We start from the raw sequence: 20,465 nt of genomic DNA, 5'->3' as shown, positions 1-20,465 counted from the left end.
AAAGTCCATTTAGCAACAAGGTCCTCGTGGGAGTTAACCCAAATAGTGTGAACGAATTGTCTATTAATGTCATCTATAATGCACCTATTCAACTCCTAGCGGGGAGGAAGCAAATTGGGGGGGTAGGGGAGCATTGAGCGAATACTGGAAGGGGGGAGGCAATCCATCACAACCCCAATAGACCCAAGAAGGGCTTAAGTCTCAGCTAACCATATGTGAGCACAACCAGGGGAGACAACAAAAGTGGCAATAGACCACAAAGAACAATAGGCAAGGTAAGGGTATTTGTGATGCCCCTCACCCAAATCAGCAAATGCCCTAAAGGCAGTGAAGATACTAGACCAGATCAAAGATGACCTCAAGCCTAAAGGGGCAATCCCCAAACTCTGCAAAAATAATGTTGTGTGGGATGGATTACTTGTACAAGATGATGCATCAAAGGAGAAGAATTTGAACCTGCTTGACAGAAGCCCAATTGGAATCTAGCAATGTGGGACCCCACACCACCGAACTATAGAGAAAAGTAGGTCTAATAAGATCGTCCATAAGTTTCATTTTGGACGTAGTGTCTTGGAAGTGGTGCTAGAAACATTGTCACTCAAGGAAGGCCAACGAACCATACCCCTTATTTATCCATGACTAAAAGCATATATCAAAGTAAGGTAAGACCCAGAGAACTTGACCCCTAAGTATGTGTATGAGGAAGAGATCTCAACCTCCAAACCGATGAAGAAGAGATGGAAGTGAGAAGTTTAAGAGCATTGAAGCCCGTGACCTTGTTGTTCCCCAAAGTAATTGTCAAATGTCACAACTCGCAAAAGGATGCAAGATTGCCAATCTATCTCTACAAACCCTCTAGAGAGGAAGCCAAAAGAACATCATCTACAAAAAGCAAAATAGAGATCACAACTTAGTAAAGCAGGCAATTGTCTCCGTGAAGAGTATGGTCTTGAAGATACCTCTCTAGCTCGTCAATTTAGATGACAAAAGAGTAGGCAACAAGGGTTGGTAATGTTTAACCCCAATAGTGCTCCTGATGAAGTCCGAAAACACAAAAGGGGTCTTGAGACAGCCCAAAACCCTCTTGTAGAGCCTCATGATAGCTACTAAAGTTTCTGAAATATTGATATCCCAAAGCCTCTAAAAAGGGTTGTCCTAGGGATAGAGTCAAAAGCTTTGCGAAAGTTCATTGATGTCAAACTGGGTCATATGCTGCAATCTGCTAAAACAAATTTGCCCTGAAATAACTTTTGCACAATATGGGCAAATATGTAGTCAAAATTCACTGAAACGACCTCCCAAATGCAATGATGAGTTCAAATTTGTTGAAGGATACTCCAAAAATTCACTAGTTGCCAGATCTTAAAAAATGCCCTCCTTTGCATACACCAAGGTCTTTCCAAGGCGGCTACACAATAGCACTCCAATAGCTCTAATACCATGTAAGAATTTGCTTATAGCAACAACTCAAGATCTAGAGGCTATTCTCATTAATGCTGCAATAACTCAATTTAGTACAATGAAGATGTGCCTACTTATATAAGCAAGGCAATAAGGGAACATGATAACCAAGAGATAACTTATTGCCCACACAACGTGGAATCACATGTCCACCAAAGGTGAGGTGGATCATCCTCCATTGTGCAATGAAGTATGTGCAACATGTGTAGGATGATAAAGTGATAAGTGCACTAAAGGTGAAGTCAACACATAAAGTGAAATGTGATAACAACTATCACCAATTGAAATGGAACTTGTCCTAAACCATGTGCAACTAAATGTGCAAACTCCTAAGTTATGCATTATCCTATGTAAGCTTAAGTAAGTCTAATTAGGTGAATAATTAATTACACCAACACTTATAAACAAGGTTGCATGGGTACTCATACCCACACCCCTATTACTCGTACCGTATACATGTATCCCAAGTACCGAGTACTCGGAGGAGAGCATCATAGGTAAGGAACTTGATTAAGATTTCTATATTTTTTCGGTTATTTGTTTGTGTATCAACTTCTTGTTTATCAAGCTTAATTCAATACCTAATCAGAAGTTTATAATTTGCAATATGTCGTTGTCATGTGATTTATAATCTTCTTGTTCATAAAGTTTGCCTTCTTTGTTATGCATCTAAACATTTATCATATATTATTATTACAAACATATAGCAAATCTAAAACTGGAACAATACATTTATCACTATTCTTGTTTTGTAAAACCATTGTCATGACTCATAATTTCAGATTTTCTATAAATATAAAAGTATATTGAACAATAGAGTTTGACATACCCAAGTACCCTTGTCCCCTATTACAAAAAATAGTCGTACTCGTACCGGAAACCTAAGCACCCTAAGTGCTCATATCACTACGAGGTAATTGAATTGAAAGGCAAGTGTAAATATCACCCATGAGAAGATTCATCTAAACTATGTGCAAACAAACAACCAGTTATATCTTCAAGTTCAAAGTGAGCTAAAATCAAGGCATCTTACAAATGTGTTCTTCAATTGACCAAGTTCCATCATGTATATATTTTGCAAGCAATCTTTCAACATTTCAAGGTAAATCATGAACACCCTAGCAATGTTAATGGGAGTTCCTCCTAATCAATTTGCAGTCATAGTTGAAGTTGTATTTTGAGTTATATTGCGATTACACTTAAAGTTGTCCCTATAGTGGATCAATTCATAGAATATGAAAATTTAGTCACAAAAAGCCTTTCTATATTGTTAAAATCATTGAAAACCAAATCAACTCGATGCAATCCATAATCTACTTAACCAAGTGAAGCTATTGATATTCAATGATTGGAACTTTAGATGCTCTAGACATATTGCTAAGGTCAGTTTTGACCTAAAATGCATTGAAAGCTAATTGACCTACAAATGCCCATAAGAAATTGCCCACTTTAATCCCTTGCAAATATCACCTTAAATGCCAATCAAAACCAAGCAAAAGGGAAAATTACCAATATGAAATGCTTCATGTACGATGATGTGCTCCAAGAATTATTCCACCATCAACAAATGACCAACAAAATGTTGTCACCCACAAAGCTCCAACCATCAATAGAGACATGTAATGTACTTGATGGCTTGTTGGGCCCGACACCCTTCATTCACCTTGCCTGGCATATGGTGTTGGGATGGTCTTACGATCTAAAGCTCATCCATACATTCTTGTTGATTGGCTAGGGGTGTTTGTACGTGTAATGTCCCCTTTTTCTAGGAGATTATAATTCTGTGTTGTCGGCTCACTTCGCCTAGGTTTCGAGGGCAAAAAAGTTCTTTACGGGGTTTAGTTCAAGATTTGGCTTAGACATTTCTAGTTTCAGACCCATCATAGCAGTTTTGGCTAGTTGTCCGGATGCTTACTATTTTTAGTAAGTAAACAGAGCTTAGAATTCTTGGTATCTCAGTGTTGGTTTGGAAGCATCTCGTCGAGAGCTTTCCAACAAGCTATTGCAAGTGCTTATTCGAGTTCATTTGGTCAATTATTTTGATGCCTAATGATTATATATGGTTTACTGACTAAGTGACTTCAAAAGTTCATTTAACTTGCAACTTTATTTTTAAAAAGGTATTATGTTCACTTAAGTGACTAAAGGACAAAAAAAGTGTTTTATCCCACATTGCCTACAAGGACATGAATCACATTGGGAAAAGTGATAAAGGTACAACAGGCTCCACATGGGGGAGACATGAAGAGGATAATATTTATAAACAAATATTAATCTAGGAGCTGGAAACAGTGATTGGTTATCTCTTCAAGGACGCAAACCCTTGAAGAAGCTTTTGGAGGTTGGACGCAAACCTAACCTTCTTACATATTTAATCTGCATTTGCCAATCTGACTATTATTTCTATTTATAAAATTGGATTATTTGGATTGTTGCATATTATTGTATTGCTGTTATATAATACAGTAACGTATTTGGCAGTTATTTGTGTTAACTCCTAGCTTATTCATGTACTTCTGAATATTGGAGGAATTAAACAAACTTTTTTGAGTTTTTTTCCTTGTATGCGAATCTACTGTTACAAATCTATTAAAGTTCTGGAATTTATATCAAATATTGGTTTTCTGTTCGGTTTTAAATCTGCACGTTTATATCAAGGGTTTTTAGTAAAATATCCAGAAAGGGATATTACAATGGTATCAGAGCTTGTGTATCCTGCCAGCCTGCACAGTTTACATTTGACCATTCATGAGAATTTGAATTTCAGTCTAGGAGTATTGAAGTTTGATCTAATATTGAGAATCAATAAGTAATTTTCAGAGGAAATATCTATTTTCTTTCATTGTGCTTTAAGTTCTCAGTATATTTTTGGAAGAATATAAGGCTTTTGGAACAAGGAAGACAAAGAGTAGATTTGCCAACTACTAAAGAGAGTAAATTTTTGCAGAAGAAGCAGTGAATGAATAATCTTCGAGAAAATTCTAACAATGAATTGAAATCTGAAACTTGATTAAAAGACCAACTTTATTGATATCGTGGGTTGTAAATTTTTGAGCAGTCTTCGTAATGTTTTTGGGAATAAATTAATATTTTGGGAGCAAATTATTTGTTTCAAGAGCATAGCATTTGGAAAATCCTACAACATTAACTTTGGATGGTCAATAACAAATGTGCTAGGTATTCCCGATTGAAGGAAAAGAAGTCAAAGTTTTCTTGAGAGTAATAGTTTCCAAAGATACCAGCGTTCGGACATCAATCAGCAGTGTGGGAGTTGGACGGCAAAGGGTGTGAAGCGATTTCCCTACATACAGAAAGGTAACGTAATGATCACGTGAAGCATTGTCCTTCAGTATAGTCGACTTTGTTTGAGTTTTATCACAGTCAAAACACAACAGATACAACGTTGGAGATATTAGTCGGGTTGGTTTATGTGTAACGCCATACACAGGAGTATCACCTACAAGATTGCTTGGACAGGTTTCAAACAGATATAACTCCTTGAAGACGTCATGTCATTGAAGGAGTGGCCACATTGGGAGATAAGGAGAATAGGGCAACCGGAGTTGGAATGTTATCACCATCTACCAGTAATGGACAGTATTCCAGTCGCGGCTAAGAGGGAAATGAATGAGATAAACAAAACAGTCAGGTCCAACATGTGGCAGGTTGCAGATGGCATTTGAGGGCAAAACGTGAATGTTGGTAGTGTTTGCTGAGACGAGGACAGAACTCCAGTTGCTACGTAATCTAGTGGCATTACTATACGTTAATCAACTACCTCTCCCAATCACGTTCCAGTACAGAATTCAGTGGTTTCAGTATAGTATTCGAACCAATACAGTTCTTGCCCGAGCTGAATACACACACGAACTGGTGTCGGGTTGAAGATTAACTCACGCATATACATCACCCCAATTTCCTCACCACGTCACGGGAGTCAGATTTTCTTCAAATGCACGAGTTGCGATTGGAGTTGAACGATGAGGTTGTATCCAGGGTCCCCACGACATAAACAGTTGGTCACAACATTGATCATTTCCCCCTTCACGGGTTGAGAAGGCTTCATTCCGTCGGAACAGTTGTTGAAGGACGTAGCAAGGCAATAGTTGGTCGGAGTATAGGGATCGATGGTAGTTTGAAGGTTATATCAATGGTAATCCTCGCCCAACCTACCCACAACAACACGGTCTGTTACCTTATGTTCCTTCTACACTATCTAAACATTTTCAATACTACCAGGTTATCATTTCGTATTCTGAGTACAGGCTGGAGTAATATCATCTTACTGTTATAGATTTTATGATATGAATATTGAGTTTAAGTTTGTCTGATCCTATTTGGTGGAAGATTGCATTGTATTGTTGTTCGAGATGGGCATCGCATACATGCAAGCATTCTGCTCAATTTCTTTCGCATCTCCATAATACGAACTAGTATAGGTACCTTCGAAAATATAAAGGGATTAACTGCACTATCACAAAGCATGGGCGGGTCATAAATGGAATCTACATATGATTTTGATAACTGACAAACAAGACGTGGAGTGAAGTCCTAGTGTTGCAGAACTCGAGCTGGCAGTACTAAAGTTTCATTTAAGTGGCATGAAGTGCAGAGTAGTTGTCCAATATACTCACAAAGACATGGTTTTCCCCAACCCAAAGTTTGCACAAATTCTTCCATCAAACCTTTTGCTATATCCAGGTGCTTGTAACAACCTAAATATAAATAATGTTGTTCTTCTAACAATTGCTTCAAAGATTTATGTGGATGGATATGAACAATAAGCCCTATGGTCTTCCCAGATGTGGAATACTTCAAACTATCGCCATCTCTGTAATTAGTGGTACTGAGCTCGCTAAGTGAACTAAGTAACAAATCTTGGAGAGAACTACAACTAGACTCTTTTTCATTGGGTGTTATCCTAATATTTTCAGATGCATTACCTTTCAAAGCAGCAGTTGTATCAAAAGGGCTTTTCTGTGGCAGCAAAAACCAAAACAATGGGGGCGCTAAATCAAATGGACTTCCTGCAGAGAGAAAAGACTGTAGATTTCAGTTAGAGTGTATCTAAAATCTAGAATCAATATCGTCATAGAGGCCACGGCTGTTGTAAATGTGGAGAAAAGGGACATATTGCAAAAGATTGTCCAGAAAATGCTAACAAATCACCCAAAGATGCAGTTCCAGAGAAACCTAAATATGTCTTGAAAGACACAAACAGGTAGCACCAACTAACCCAAGACTTCCAACTCGATCTTAAAAATGGAGTAAGGAGACTGTACGATGATTATAACAAATTTTCGTCAAAATTTCAAAAAGAATTTACTTTCATTGATTATATGGACTTTCAGTTAGAGCTGCAAAACAAGACGGATACGATAGAAAACAAATGCTATGATTGGGCTCAAGATCTCCTTGCGGAGTACAGTTATAGAAATTTGCATAAGGAAGACATTAATCAACTTGATCGTAGTACTAAAAAGGAAGAGAAACCTTTGCATGATAATATGCAAAATACTAACAATGGCTCAAATATACTAATAGGTAACTGGGAGATAGAAGTATCTTATGGAGTTGTTTACACTAGTCCTTCTGATGAGCATGTTGATGGCTCATATAGAAGAGTTGACCAAACCACCAATGTTGGCAACTCCCCATCTTATTTAGACATGAAAAGCACCAACATCTTATTTAGCGACATGGAAATTAACTTGGATGAATTTTATGATGATACTAGGTTGGAAATTATGTTGGAAATTATGTCACATATTGAGGAGGAGCAAATGGACCGCAATGTTGGCAAGATAGATGATCTAGCACACATTGAGTTAGAGGATATATCTAAAAATGTTGTCTCCCTAGGTGATGAAAAATTAGAAGATTCTATGGATAACAGCCTACTTGTGTTCGAAGGAGATGGCCAAAAACCATTATCACTCCTTGACTTATTGGATATGCTTTTGGTCAAAGAGGACAAGCTTGTCAAAGTGTTGACGAGGATGGACGATTCTTCCAGATTGATTGAGAATCTCATGCGGAAGATTGTGATAGAAGAGAGACATGGGAATGTATGTGGTGTCACAAGTCCTCTTTTACATACTATTTTTTTAACTTTGAAAATGATAAAATATGATTGCTTGCAACTATTAATGGATAGGGATCTAGCAATAAAATTTGGAAAGGACAAAGAGAGGGAGATAGATGAGCTATGCCTTCAATTGAATTTAACACTTTACTCCATCCACAAGGCTGAAAATCAAACGAGTAGGGCAGCCATGCATGAAGAAAACTGTGGTTCAAGGGCACAAGAAATCACGCAAATCATTGAAGGAATTCATAAAGTGGGTAGATGTGAAGGCAAACAATGTAATTCAGTCACGTGTTCCCCATCTGAGACTTTCTATGATGAAAAAAATTCTATGGATCAGCAAGTTGATGAGTCTAGAAATTCAGATTTTTATGACAGCAGTTGTACATTTTCACATGAGCACATGGTTAGCAATACAACAAGTGAGGATAATTCAAAGATTTCAATTAATGGGGAACCTTCCTTTTATGAAGACTTTGACATAAGCGAGGGTACTTATGGTGGAGTAGGAAGTTCAGATTGATCCTTAGCATGCTCTGAGGGATTTTTCAGCTTACCTAGAGATTTATCACCCAGCTCTTATGAGATGGCCACGCCCTACTTGTTGATTGGTGATTTTTCTTGTTGGTATATTCTAGCTACCAGTGATTTGTTTGTGTATGCTAGTAGTATATTCGTTGATTCTATTTGGCCTTCAGGAATCAATGAATTATTTGTTGATGAATGAGGAGAACATACATTACCCTACGTTCCATATGAGATGTCTACAATTTTTATTCAACAGTATATTGAAGACAGTGATAGCATTCATAATGTTGGTGATTCACCAACCACTCTTTCCTTTACCCAGGATCATGTTAATTGGGTGATCGGGGATCCAGGTGTTAATAGTATCTTACATCTAGTGGATTATGTTGTGTTGTTACACAGTCACAAGATTATGATCGGTGTGTTTCAGCTTTCTGACACATCAAAGTTCCAAAGATTAGGACTACTCCGTTTTCACCAGGGTGATATGGTGGTGGAATCAGATTGGCCAGATCTGTCATTGTCATCAATACAGATATTATAGGAGCTGGTCAGTGGTATCTCAAACAGCACACGAGTTCTCACTTGGGATTCAGGTGGACCATCCCTATGTATTGCCTTTTATCGGGGAGCTAGGTGGACAGTTTGGTTGCTATCATCTTGGGGTGGATATTGGTATATTGTTGAGCTCCCATCTTCACTTGACAGTAGAGACTCGCAGGGTCACTCATGGAGTGAGGCATACATTCTGACTGAGGGAATTGGCACACAGGGCAGCAGCACATGGTAGTTGGTGTCCCTTTTTGGTGAAACATGGGATCCTGGCATTCAGTTATTTGGCACATTGATCCCTATTGTACTGTTTCATCATTCCAAGTTTGGGAAGATGCATGTCGGGGTACATCGGCTGAGGAGTAGAACCTCTTTCTCGAGGCAAGTATGGGATCCTGGCATTTGGTTTCTGCAGGTATGAGCAGATAGCTTGAGGGCAAGCAATCTTTGAGAAGGGAGGCTTTGTAATGTCCCCTTTTTTTGCAACATTATAATTCTGTGTTGCCGTCTCACTTCGCCTAGGTTTCGGGGGCAAAAAATTTCTTTACGGGGTTCAGTTCGAGATTTGGCCTAGACATTTCTAGTTTCCGATCCACCATAGCAATTTTGGCTGGTTGTCCGCATGCTTACTAAAGTAAACAGAGCACAAAATTCTTGGTATCTCAGTGTTGGTTTGGAAGCGTCTCACCGAGAGCTTTCCAATGAGCTATTGCACGTGCTTATCCGAGTTCATTTGGTCAGTTATTTTGATGCCTGATGATTATATGGTTTACTGACTAAGTGACTTTAAAAGTTCATTTAACTTGTTACTTTATTTTTAAAAAGGTATTATGTTCACTTAAGTGACTAAAGGACAAAAAAAGTGTTTTATCCCACATTGCCTAAAAGGGCATGCATCACATTGGAAAAAGTGATAAAGGTGCAACAGGCTCCGCATGGGGAGATATGAAGAGGATAATATTTATAAACAAATATTAATCTAGGAGCTAGAAACCATGATTGGTTATCTCTTCGAGGACGCAAACCCTTGAAGAAGCTTTTGGAGGTTGGACGCAAACCTAGCCTTCTTACAAGTTTAATCTACATTTGCCAATCTGACTGTTATTTCTGTTTATAAGATTGGATTATTTGGATTGTTGCATGTTATTGTATTGTTGTTATATAATACAATAACATATTTGGCAGTTATTTGTGTTAACTCCTGGTTTATATATGTACTTCTGAATATTGGAGGAAAAACAAACTTTTCTGAGTTTTTTTCCTTGTATGCGAATCTGCTAGTTACAAATCGATTAAAGTTCTGGAATTTATATCAAATATTGGTTTTCTGTTCAGTTTTAAATCTGCACATTTATATTAAGGGTTTTTAGTAAAATATCTAGAAAGGGATATTACAGTACGATGAGTGTTGGGAATGCTTGTACGGTCGATGTGTTTGTATGGAGGGTGTTGAGGGAGTGGTGAGGGCATACAGTGGAGAGGGGTGTGGTAAGGGGAGATTGGATGGGTGTATGGGGGAAGTAATGGTCGGGCATTCGATGTTGGAGGTCGTACGATGCTGAGGCTCGACCACGGTTGTCATACAATGGGAGAAAGGGCAACATAAGAAAGTGGGTCAGTCGACCAATGTAGTTTGGTGGAACCATCAAAGCGATCACGAAAATACAATTACAATTCACCTTCTGAGATTATGAATTTTGTATAGACAAACAAGTAATAGACCCATATTGCACAAACACTAAATGGATTGTCGCCAAAGCTAGCGACACAAAATATATTAATTTCAAATCCAATACTTCAATTTACATAAGTATCAAACAAGATCTGAGTAGATATAGAGCAGTCATCAACTAGCAACAATTGACAAATCTGGTGCACACAATGACATATCCGAACGATACCTCAAATAGCAAAATAGGGTAGCGCTAAATCATTGAAACTACAACAAGCAGAACAGGGAGGGTCTTTCACCTCTGAAACTAAGCACAACTTTCTCAGCCTTGAGCCTCACAAAATTCAAAGACAAATCAAATCCAGTCCGTGATCCAATAAAGGCCTCCAAGAAGAGTCTAGAGATTTACAACAGGTCGACATTATTAATTTATTTTATTTATTTATTAATTTGGGCCCCATATTTATTAATTAAAATAATTAATTAATTATTTTATTATTATTTAAATTATGGGACCAATTAATTAATTAATTTAATTTAATTATTACATTAAGATTTGGGGACATGACAAGACCGGCAAGCCTTGAAACTCTATCTTCCTTTGATACCATATCAAATCTTGTACAATATGCTCTAATACCATGTCAGATTGTTTAATTGTGCTGAGATCACTCTAATATCATGTAAGCTTTGCCAATGTAGGCAAACAAACCAAGATATTAAAAAGCAAATTGATAGCTATTCCAAAGTAGAAGATGTGATGCAATGAGATAACATACAACGAATACTCGAGAGTGAGTTAAAAATGGGCATATGTAGAATGTGCCAAGAAGAGATGTGAATGTACAACCAATGTAGGGTGAAGGATAAGTATACTATAGGTCTCCAACAAAATAGGAAAGCACAACTACTACACTTAAATGTGCATTACCTCTCTAATAAATGTCTACTAATGAGCAATGAAGGCATCACCTATCCAAGAATATATCTACCAAAGTAAAACAAATATCCTAGAAGCATAATATGCAATAAAGTAATTGACTAATTGTAAAAAAATAAAAAATGTATCAATAAGAAGAACATGTACAAGGGAGAGCAAAAACCATTTTTTTCTGTACTAAAATACAACTTGTGGTTTAGGATGGATTCTAGAATGGAATGTGGCAATGGGCCTACATAAGTATTTTTTTAGTGTTGGAATTGGTGCACATGATAAGTTGTAATCCAAATGTCCCAATTTCTAATAACTAACTTAATATGGGACTCAAATGTTATTCTTACTAAATTTTAGGGGACCATATTACCAATTAGATCCAAACTTTGGGAAAGCCCAAATCTATGATAGATCATTAACAACTGTGAACTGCATAGGGAAGATCTAGTGGAGTCCTAGGTTCAAATCTAGCTTGGTCTATGTCTTCAAAGAAAATCTTAAGACACGCACTTAAGTTATCGACACAACTACTAAAGGTGTGTGAAAGTGAACTTAATTTTGCCCTTGGTTTTACAAAAACATGAAGCATTCTCTTTTGAATTGACAAATCTTTGGTCAGGTCTAAATACCTAAATGAAGATGTCCATTATTTGTTGTTTTACAAATTCGCCATCCATTGATTCCAGCTATAAGGTCCAAATAGGAATAGTTTTTCAATAAGTGGCACAGAAAGGATGATATGGATTTTATAGAATAACACACTGCCAACAATTGATTAAAACTTTTTTGTCCAAGTTTGTTGCAAGAAACAAACATAAAAGAACCTGCATCAATATTTATTTGTTACCATTATGCCTAAATTGCAACTGGTCTGATTGGTGAACTATTTTCTCATTGTGGACATTAAGTCAGAATATTAACCAAAACCTTCTCAATTTTATACTTTTAAATTTTCTAATAGTTAGGCTTAGAGTTCAAAATCTCCCCATAGGCATATGAGTTCAAGCTTCAACTACCAAGATATTCTCCAATGCCCCAATCATATTTCCCTTAGAGGCATTAGTTGGCTCTCTTATTAAAGAGAACTCATCAACCACTTAGAAGCAACAATTTTGGTGAACTATTTTCTCATTGTGGATATTATGTCACAATTACCAAAGGAAACCTTCTCAATTTTATACTTTTAGTTTTCTATTAATAAGGCTTAGTGCTCAAAATCTCCCCTTAGGCATATGAGTTCAAGCTTCAGCTACCAAGGTATTCTCCAATGCCACAATCGTATTTGGCTAAGAAGCATTAGTTGGCTCACTTGTAAAAGAGAATTTATCAACCACTTAGAAGCAACAATGGGTCAACAGCAACGAAATAAGCCATGCCAAAATTCAATGATCAAAAACAAAACATTAATCGATTTTGAGAATACAAACTATGAGAAATTTTGCATGCAAATTAAAATTCTTAATCCCCTAAACTTGATATTAGAAACGCAAATTTATTCTTTCCTAGATTTCACAACAAATAAACATTTTCTACACTACCATCACCTAAATAAGGTGACCCACAACTCAACACACATATGGAGAGGTTGTAGTATAAAAGGGCTTGCACCAAGGTTGTGGTATAAAAAATACATGCAACAACATTGTTTTGTGACAAACATGTGGCAAGGTTGTGGCATAACAAATACAGCAACAAAATTGTGGTATGCCAGATATGTGGCAAAGGTTGTGGTATAACAAGTACATGACACAATATTGTGGTATGACAAAAATGTGGCAAGATTGTGATATGACAAATACATGCAACAACATTGTTATATGACAAACATGATGCAAAGTTGCAGTACAATGAAGACATGCAGCAAGTTTGAGGTGTAAGAAGGATGGGGGAGGGAGGGAGATATTGGAAAAAGGAAGATGGGACCAAGGTTCTGGCATAAGAATGTGGACTAACAAGGTCATTGTGTAACAAGGACATGGTCAAGGTCATGGCATATGAGCAAGGATGTGACATAACAAGAGCACAGACAGGGTTGTGGTGCAATGAGGGCAAAACGATGGTGTGAAGAAGATTGTGGAGCAACAAGTAAATGCGCAAGGTTGTAGAAAGATGAGATTGTGGTGAAACGAGGTCACAAACAAGGTTGTGCAGCAACAAGCAAATGGGCAAGGTTATGGTGCAACAGGAGCATGGATGAGGTTGTGGCACAATGAGTGAATAGAGAAAAAGGTTGTGGTATAAGGAGAGTATGGACAAGGTACTGCAGTAAGGCAAAAGTTGAGGTCATGGTGTATTTAATGATCACAAACTACACAAGGTTATAGTGTAACGAAGATATAGACAAGGTCCTGGCAATTGCAATCTGACCCGCATTTACGAATTTTAATAATGCCTCAGCACATACAACATTGTCTTATTGAGCTGCTTACTGCTGACTTGTTTAAAGCTCTCATTGTCCCACGAAACGATTTTAATTAGCCTACTGCACAGTTTAACTTTATATCTTCTCCTGAAACAGAGGAGCACCTATTGTTAAGGATTTGTAGGTTTAGCTGTGTATGGAGAGGGCGGTTAAACTCATGCAATCACTACTAAACCGAATATTTCCCAATGGTAGTACATTTTGCATTCCGTCTCTTTCGCACTTCCTTTTTAGATTTTACCTTCAAATTTATTAATTATAAAAATAATATAGTTGGAAATAAATCATAAAATATCCTGCCCCAAAATAAATCCTCCTGAAATTTTTTAGCTGGAAGGGCCAAAATGCACTTTTATTAATTAATTTAAAAATTACGTACAACAGTTTTATAAATTTTAATATATTAAAAAATACAAACAAATTGATTATGCAGGTACATTTACCCATCCATAACCAAAACTGCTAAATGGTACCTTCTGTTACCTTGTGGTCTTCAATTGACCCCTTAAATGAAAGAGATATAACTAATAAAAATAGTAATAATAATAATAAAAGTCTCATAAAAGAATTAAGACAGATGGCTCACCAGACCATGAAAAAGCACCAATACAAGAAAAGAAATTGCTGTTTCCAAGCCTCCACTGGCCAACTCCGGACCGTAATTGGCTATAACGACCGCGTAATATGTAACTCCCACGATCCCTAACACTAACAGTATCATCAAAGAACCGAGCCCCCTCAGCAGCGTGCAAAACTTAAACACGTTCCAAGCCATCACAACTCCCGATCTATGCATAACAACAATCTTTACAGAAATAAATATTTGATGCCTCGGCCTGATTCAGGTTAATAGACGTTCCGGAAGAGGGTGTTATAAACTCTTTAGGGTTTCACTTAAGGCAGTGGAACTAACCACAGAAGAGGATATAGATTTCTGATTTTACTTGTGGCGTCGAAATCAATGTTCCATATGTCAATTGAATCCTCGCCGGCGATAGCCCCTTAAATCATTATCGAATGTGTTTCCCCGTCTCGACGAGGACCAAATAGAGAAGAATTATTTGGGGATTGTTACGATTTCATTGCCTACATTTGACTTTGACAGCTCAATTAAAATCGTTTGATCTATTAGTCAATGGATTTCCAGTATTTAGCCTTCGGCCATCTTAATAAGAAAAGAATTCTCAACAGTATTTCAAGGCACCTAATGCGAATTCCGAAGAGGGGAGTTCGTTTGTAGTTCAGTTGGTTTACCTGGGAAGATATAGAGAGCGTAGACCGTTCGGTGGACAGATTTGTTGCTCGCTGCCTTGCAGCAAGTTTCTTTCAAGTTCATTACACAGTTTCTTTCGAGTTTGACTCAAAATCACACAGTTAAATCCTGATATTCATATCACAAGTTCATTACAACTGAATGATATCTAATTAATTAAACAAATAAATTTAAATAGTTTTAAATTTCTTTTATTTTCACATTTATCATATGTTTACAATCTACTTGTAGATTTCCATAAACTAGTACTTGATCCAAGGAAGTTCAAGGGATAAGTAATTAGAATTAGAATTTAAAAGTGTAAAATAAAAAAATTTATTATTATTCTTAGTTAAAATATTAATAAAATAATTTATAATTAGATTAATTTTTTAATATAATTTTCGTTTGTATATTTATTATTTCATAAAAATATTTAAATAATATGTAAAAAATAAATTTTATGAAATAAAATAAAATAAAATGTCATTAATCAACATAAGAAACTTGAGCAAGACGATTCAAAGCATAAGGCTTTTGTCAAAATAGGGAATGTTTGATGGGTCATATATATTTGTCGGTAAATAGATTTGTCACTATGAAATAATCCCTTAATCTAACCTTATGTGTCATGTAAACAATGATAATTGTGCCAACAGTTTGATAGACAGTAACTGGTCACTGTCACATTGCAATTTTCCTTCACATTTAAGAGTGGCAGCTCCCTCGTAAGATGGATGCATTTGGTATTTTTTGTACTTTTCTCCTGAAAGTAGAAAATGATAGAACACAAAAGTGAAGGATGAAAGAAACATAAACATTAGACATACGAATAGCACATGAGATTCCAAAAGGATAACATTTTACAAGGGGAATTTAGAACATAAATATAATAAAGGCAATATATGAATAACTGAAATCAACATACAACAAGATAAGTTATCCCATCATATTCGAACCTAGATACCAAGAAACGAATACATTTGCCAAATTCATTACATAGTGGACAATTAGATTGTACCATTACATGATAAATTACTAACTTTAACATAGGAGAAGTAAGTAATTATAATTGCTGGACACATTCAAGCCATATGACCAAATGTGTTTTTCATTATTTCTTTGAAAATTTACAAGTTCAAGAACACTCAATACACAACCTAAAATTCCCTTTACAAATTTCTCTAGCATTTCCCTTCAAAAAAATTCCTCCCCTTTTGCATTACATAAGCCTCATATTTTATAGGCTTATAAGATGGCCTCGTTGTAACCACCCTTTCGCTTTGAGTTGAAGTGTTTCTTTTCCAACCAACTCTAACTTTACACAAATGAAAGTTAAAACCCAAAATCGTAACTTTTACAAAATTCAAAAAAAAAAAAAAAAAACTAGAGCCAAATCCCAACCTTTCCAATTAGAATGAGTGATGCTACAAAAAGGTTTGTTGAAAATGTAACTTCCAAGTTAGAATTTGTCAAAGATCTTCTCTTTCTTCATTTGCTTCTCTTTTCTTTGATAACCATCATTACATCATCTATATAGAATCTTTATATTTGGTGCAGGAGCATTAAGAAGACAAGAATACCAGGCCAGAGTTCATAATATGATCAATTTTATTTTATTTTGGTCATTCATGATGTATTAAGTAAATTTGAGTCAATTTTAATAATAATAATATAAGGTTGAAAGACAAAATTGTAAAAGTTGTCAAATGTGTAAGTAAATATTGTCATAAAATGTGGCAATATGAAAAATATGATGCAAGAGAGAAGGTGAAAGGTCTTGGGAGTATTTGGATGGTTTCCAAATGTTTAAAATTTTATAAATACCATGTATTGGTCGTTCCAAATCAAAATGAGAAGGAAGAGAACATTTTGGTATTATTTTGTGCATTCATTCCTAGTTATTTTGATTGGTGTTCACTATTTTTATGTCATTTCCAGGCCTTGTACAGATAGATACAACATGAAACCCATATATAAGTTATATATTTGAATAGTAGGATGAATTATCTTCATTCTTCTTTTGGTTTGGATTAATTTCATTTTTTTTAGAAGAAGTTATGCATATTTTGGTGAAAGTGGTTATTTACAAATTTTGGATTTCCTAACAACAGTCATGTTGCAGAACTTGGCACTGACACATATGAATGAGTTATGACCTCTAAATAGATTCATTGTAAATATATAAGAATAATACTTCTTTTCCCTTTGGTTTGGGTCATTTTTATGAGGATTTATGGAAGTTATCAATCTTTTAGTAAAAACTGATTTTTTAATATCTTCAATGGAGTTGTGGGCACAAATTTGCATGCATAAAATTATTTATGTATTGGAAGAATTAATGGATTACATATTATGAAAATAGATTCATATGGAATCAATGTGAAATTGGTTTGGTTTCATTTGGAGTCATTTTGAGAAAGTTATTGGATTCTCTATGCAGGGTTGTTGGTTTTACATCTGATTTATGATAGAGAAAATGCGTCTAAGTGTAGAGACTATAACTTGTAATGGATTTATTATTTTTTGTTCAGCTTTGGATATGTTTTAGTATTCCTAATTTGGAACAATTTTTTAAAATGGTTTGGCAGGAAAAGTTCAGGATTAAAAGTTATGAAGAATGGAATTAGATATAGAAATCAAGATATGTAAATGGAGAAGAATTGATGTTTTTGTGTTGGAAAATGCTTTGTTTTGCCTCTTGAGATGCCTCTAATTAATTGAATTATTGAATTGATGATGAATGGATCAGAAATATCCTATTTTTTGTTTTGTTTGTAGGATTCTTTGCATCAAATTGGTATCAGAGCTCAAAAGATTCTAAGTGTGTAGATAGAAGACAATCTACACCAGGCAGTGTTGGGTATTTGGATTCTTGTTGTGAAGTTACTTGGTTGCAGGTGCAAGTTCACTCACTGCAGATAGGTGGACATGGACGTCTACCAAAAGGGCCATAGGAGATGGTTTACTGTGTGTCGCCAAGAGATTAGGGAGAGAGGCAAGAGAGGACTCTCAGGTGAGGAACAAAAGTTGGTGTTTGTAGCAGCATGGAGGAGTGAACTTCAGATGAGAGATGCACTTTGGAGATAACCAGCATAAAATCTATAGATAGGAGTCACATTTGAAATAATAAAGAGGAAGTAGCAGAGAAATCAATCCAACAATGAAGACAAAGAGGCAACAAATTTGTTTACAAATTCTCACCAGAGCATTTCCATGGGACATGGAAATTTTTCAAACTAGGGAGTGTGGTGTAGGAGCACCTAAGAAGACAAGAATACCAGGCCAGAGTTCATAATATGATCAATTTTATTCTATTTTGGTCATTTATGATGTATTAAGTAAATTTGATTCAATTTTAATAATAATGTAAGGTTGAAAGACAAAATTGTAAAAGTTGTCAAATATGTAAGTAAATATTGTCATAAAATGTGGCAATATGAAAAATATGATGCAAGAGAGAAGGTGAAAGGTCTTAGGAGTATTTGGATGGTTTCCAAATGTTTAAAATTTTGTAAATACCATGTATTGGTTGTTCCAAATCAAAATGAGAAGGAAGAGAACATTTTGGTATTATTTTGTGCATTCATTCCTAGTTATTTTGATTGGTGTTCACTATTTCTATTCACTATTTTTATGCCATTTCTAGGCTTTGTACAGATAGTTGCAACATGAAACCCATATATAAGTTATATATTTGAATAGTAGAATGAATTATCTTCATTCTTCTTTTGGTTTGGATTAATTTCATTCTATTAAGAAGAAGTTATGCATATTTTGGTGAAAGTGGTTATTTACAAATTTTGGATTGCCTAACAACAGTCATGTTGCAGAACTTGGCACTGATACATATGAATGAGTTATGACCTCTAAATGGATTCATTAGAAAGCTATACAAATAATACTTCTTTTTTCCCTTTGGTTTGGGTTGTTTTTATAAAGATTTGTGGAAATTGTGAATCTTTTAGTAGACATTGATTTTTTAATATCTTCAATGGAATTGTGGGCACAAATTTGCATGCATAAAATGATTTATGAATTGGAAGAATTAATGGCTTGCATAATATGAAAATATATTCATATAGAATCAATGTGAAATTAGTTTGGTTTCATTTGGAGTCACTTTGAGGAAGTTACTGGATTCCCTACATAGGGTTTCTAGTTTTACATCTGATTTATGACAGAGAAAATGGGTCTAAGTGCAGAGACTATAACTTGTAATGGATTTATTATTTTTGATCAGCTTTGGATATGTTTTAGTATTCCTAATTTGGAACAATTTTATCAAATGGTTTGGCAGGAAAAGTTTAGGATTAAAAGTTATGAATAATAGAATCAGATATAGAAATTAGGATATGTAAATGGAGAAGAATTGATGTTTTTGTGTTGGAAATATGCTTTGTTTTGCCTCATGAGATGCCTCTAATTAATGGGATTATTGACTTGATGATGAATGGATCATAATATCCTATTATTTGTTTGGTATGTAGGATGCTTTGCATCAATATTAGCATGAATGAATAATTCCAACCCATAACATCCAACAAATTACGTGATTAGATTATAGAAGTAGTTATTTATCTTCATGGAAGCGTGAATGCATTAACCTTTAAAGAAATCTAATTCTAGTTGTATCTTTGTGAAATTTTGTATTGAGTCCTAATGAAATTGTATTTCCTTTTTGTTTCATGATCATAGAGACTCTCATGTAATAACCCCAACAGGTTATAACTTCTTCAAACACCCAAAAAAAATCTTTATACTTCAATTGTTTGACATCTTGTCAAACACTTTGCAAGCAAGCTTTGATACCACTGTAATAACCCCTCAAGGAACTAATAGTCAAATGCAATTCTTTTGGTATTATTAGTGCAAATACATGGAAATGAGATGTAACAATGATGCCAAAAAAAATTATTCTGAATTATCATAACAAAATCATATGCTGATGAAGTACAATGATAATAGTGATGCCCAAGAATGGAAATGAATCAAGCATAGTCACTATAGTGCGGCATCCTGCATGCGTACTATAGCAATCAAAATTTATTCTCCAATTTAAGCACAAAATAGAACTCCTGAATTGAAGCTCTCCCAAATACCAAATTCAATGGATATTTCACCACCTCAAATGGTTGCAACACTTAAGAGTTGATGTTCTCCAATGGCTAGCTGAAATCGAAAACCTTAGTTTCTTCTCCCAACTTGATATCAAATGCAATTCACAAAATCAGATGATAAACAATGAAGCTCTCACCTCTTTTTATACTTTTCCTTGACCCTAGTAGAAGGAAATAAAATATTTAATAATTGCATTCTCTATAAGTTTTCCCCTTCCAATAATTAATGCACTTGCTAGAAGCTTCTCTCTTGCAATACAATAATTAAACAAAATATTTAATAATTGCATTCTCTAGAAGTTTCCCCCTCCCAATAATTAATGCACTTCCTAGAAGCTTCTCCCTTGCAGTACAATAATTAATGCATTCTCCAAAAAAATTAAATAAATTAAATATAAAGTCACTTGTTTTTCTTTTCTTTTTTTGACTTTTGACT

At 35.3% G+C, this 20,465-nt stretch overlaps 1 protein-coding gene across 1 annotated transcript in view; it reads right to left on the bottom strand.

Moving 5' to 3' along the window:
- LOC149541253 (DHHC-type zinc finger family protein) overlaps nt 1–15,008 on the bottom strand; it is a 69,300-nt gene extending 54,292 nt beyond the window's left edge. The window contains exon 1 of the mRNA XM_089802266.1: nt 14,244–15,008. Coding sequence (XP_089658392.1) covers nt 14,244–14,453 — 210 coding nt within the window. The 5' untranslated portion in view covers nt 14,454–15,008. The remainder of the gene's footprint in view (nt 1–14,243) is intronic.
- Nucleotides 15,009–20,465: the final 5,457 nt, after the last annotated feature.

Source organism: Cupressus sempervirens, chromosome 9, assembly GCF_028749045.1.
Source record: "Cupressus sempervirens isolate cs-2001-9-10 chromosome 9, ASM2874904v1, whole genome shotgun sequence".
Classification (NCBI taxonomy): Eukaryota; Viridiplantae; Streptophyta; class Pinopsida; order Cupressales; family Cupressaceae; genus Cupressus; species Cupressus sempervirens.
This window is presented reverse-complemented; position numbering and strand designations above follow the sequence as displayed.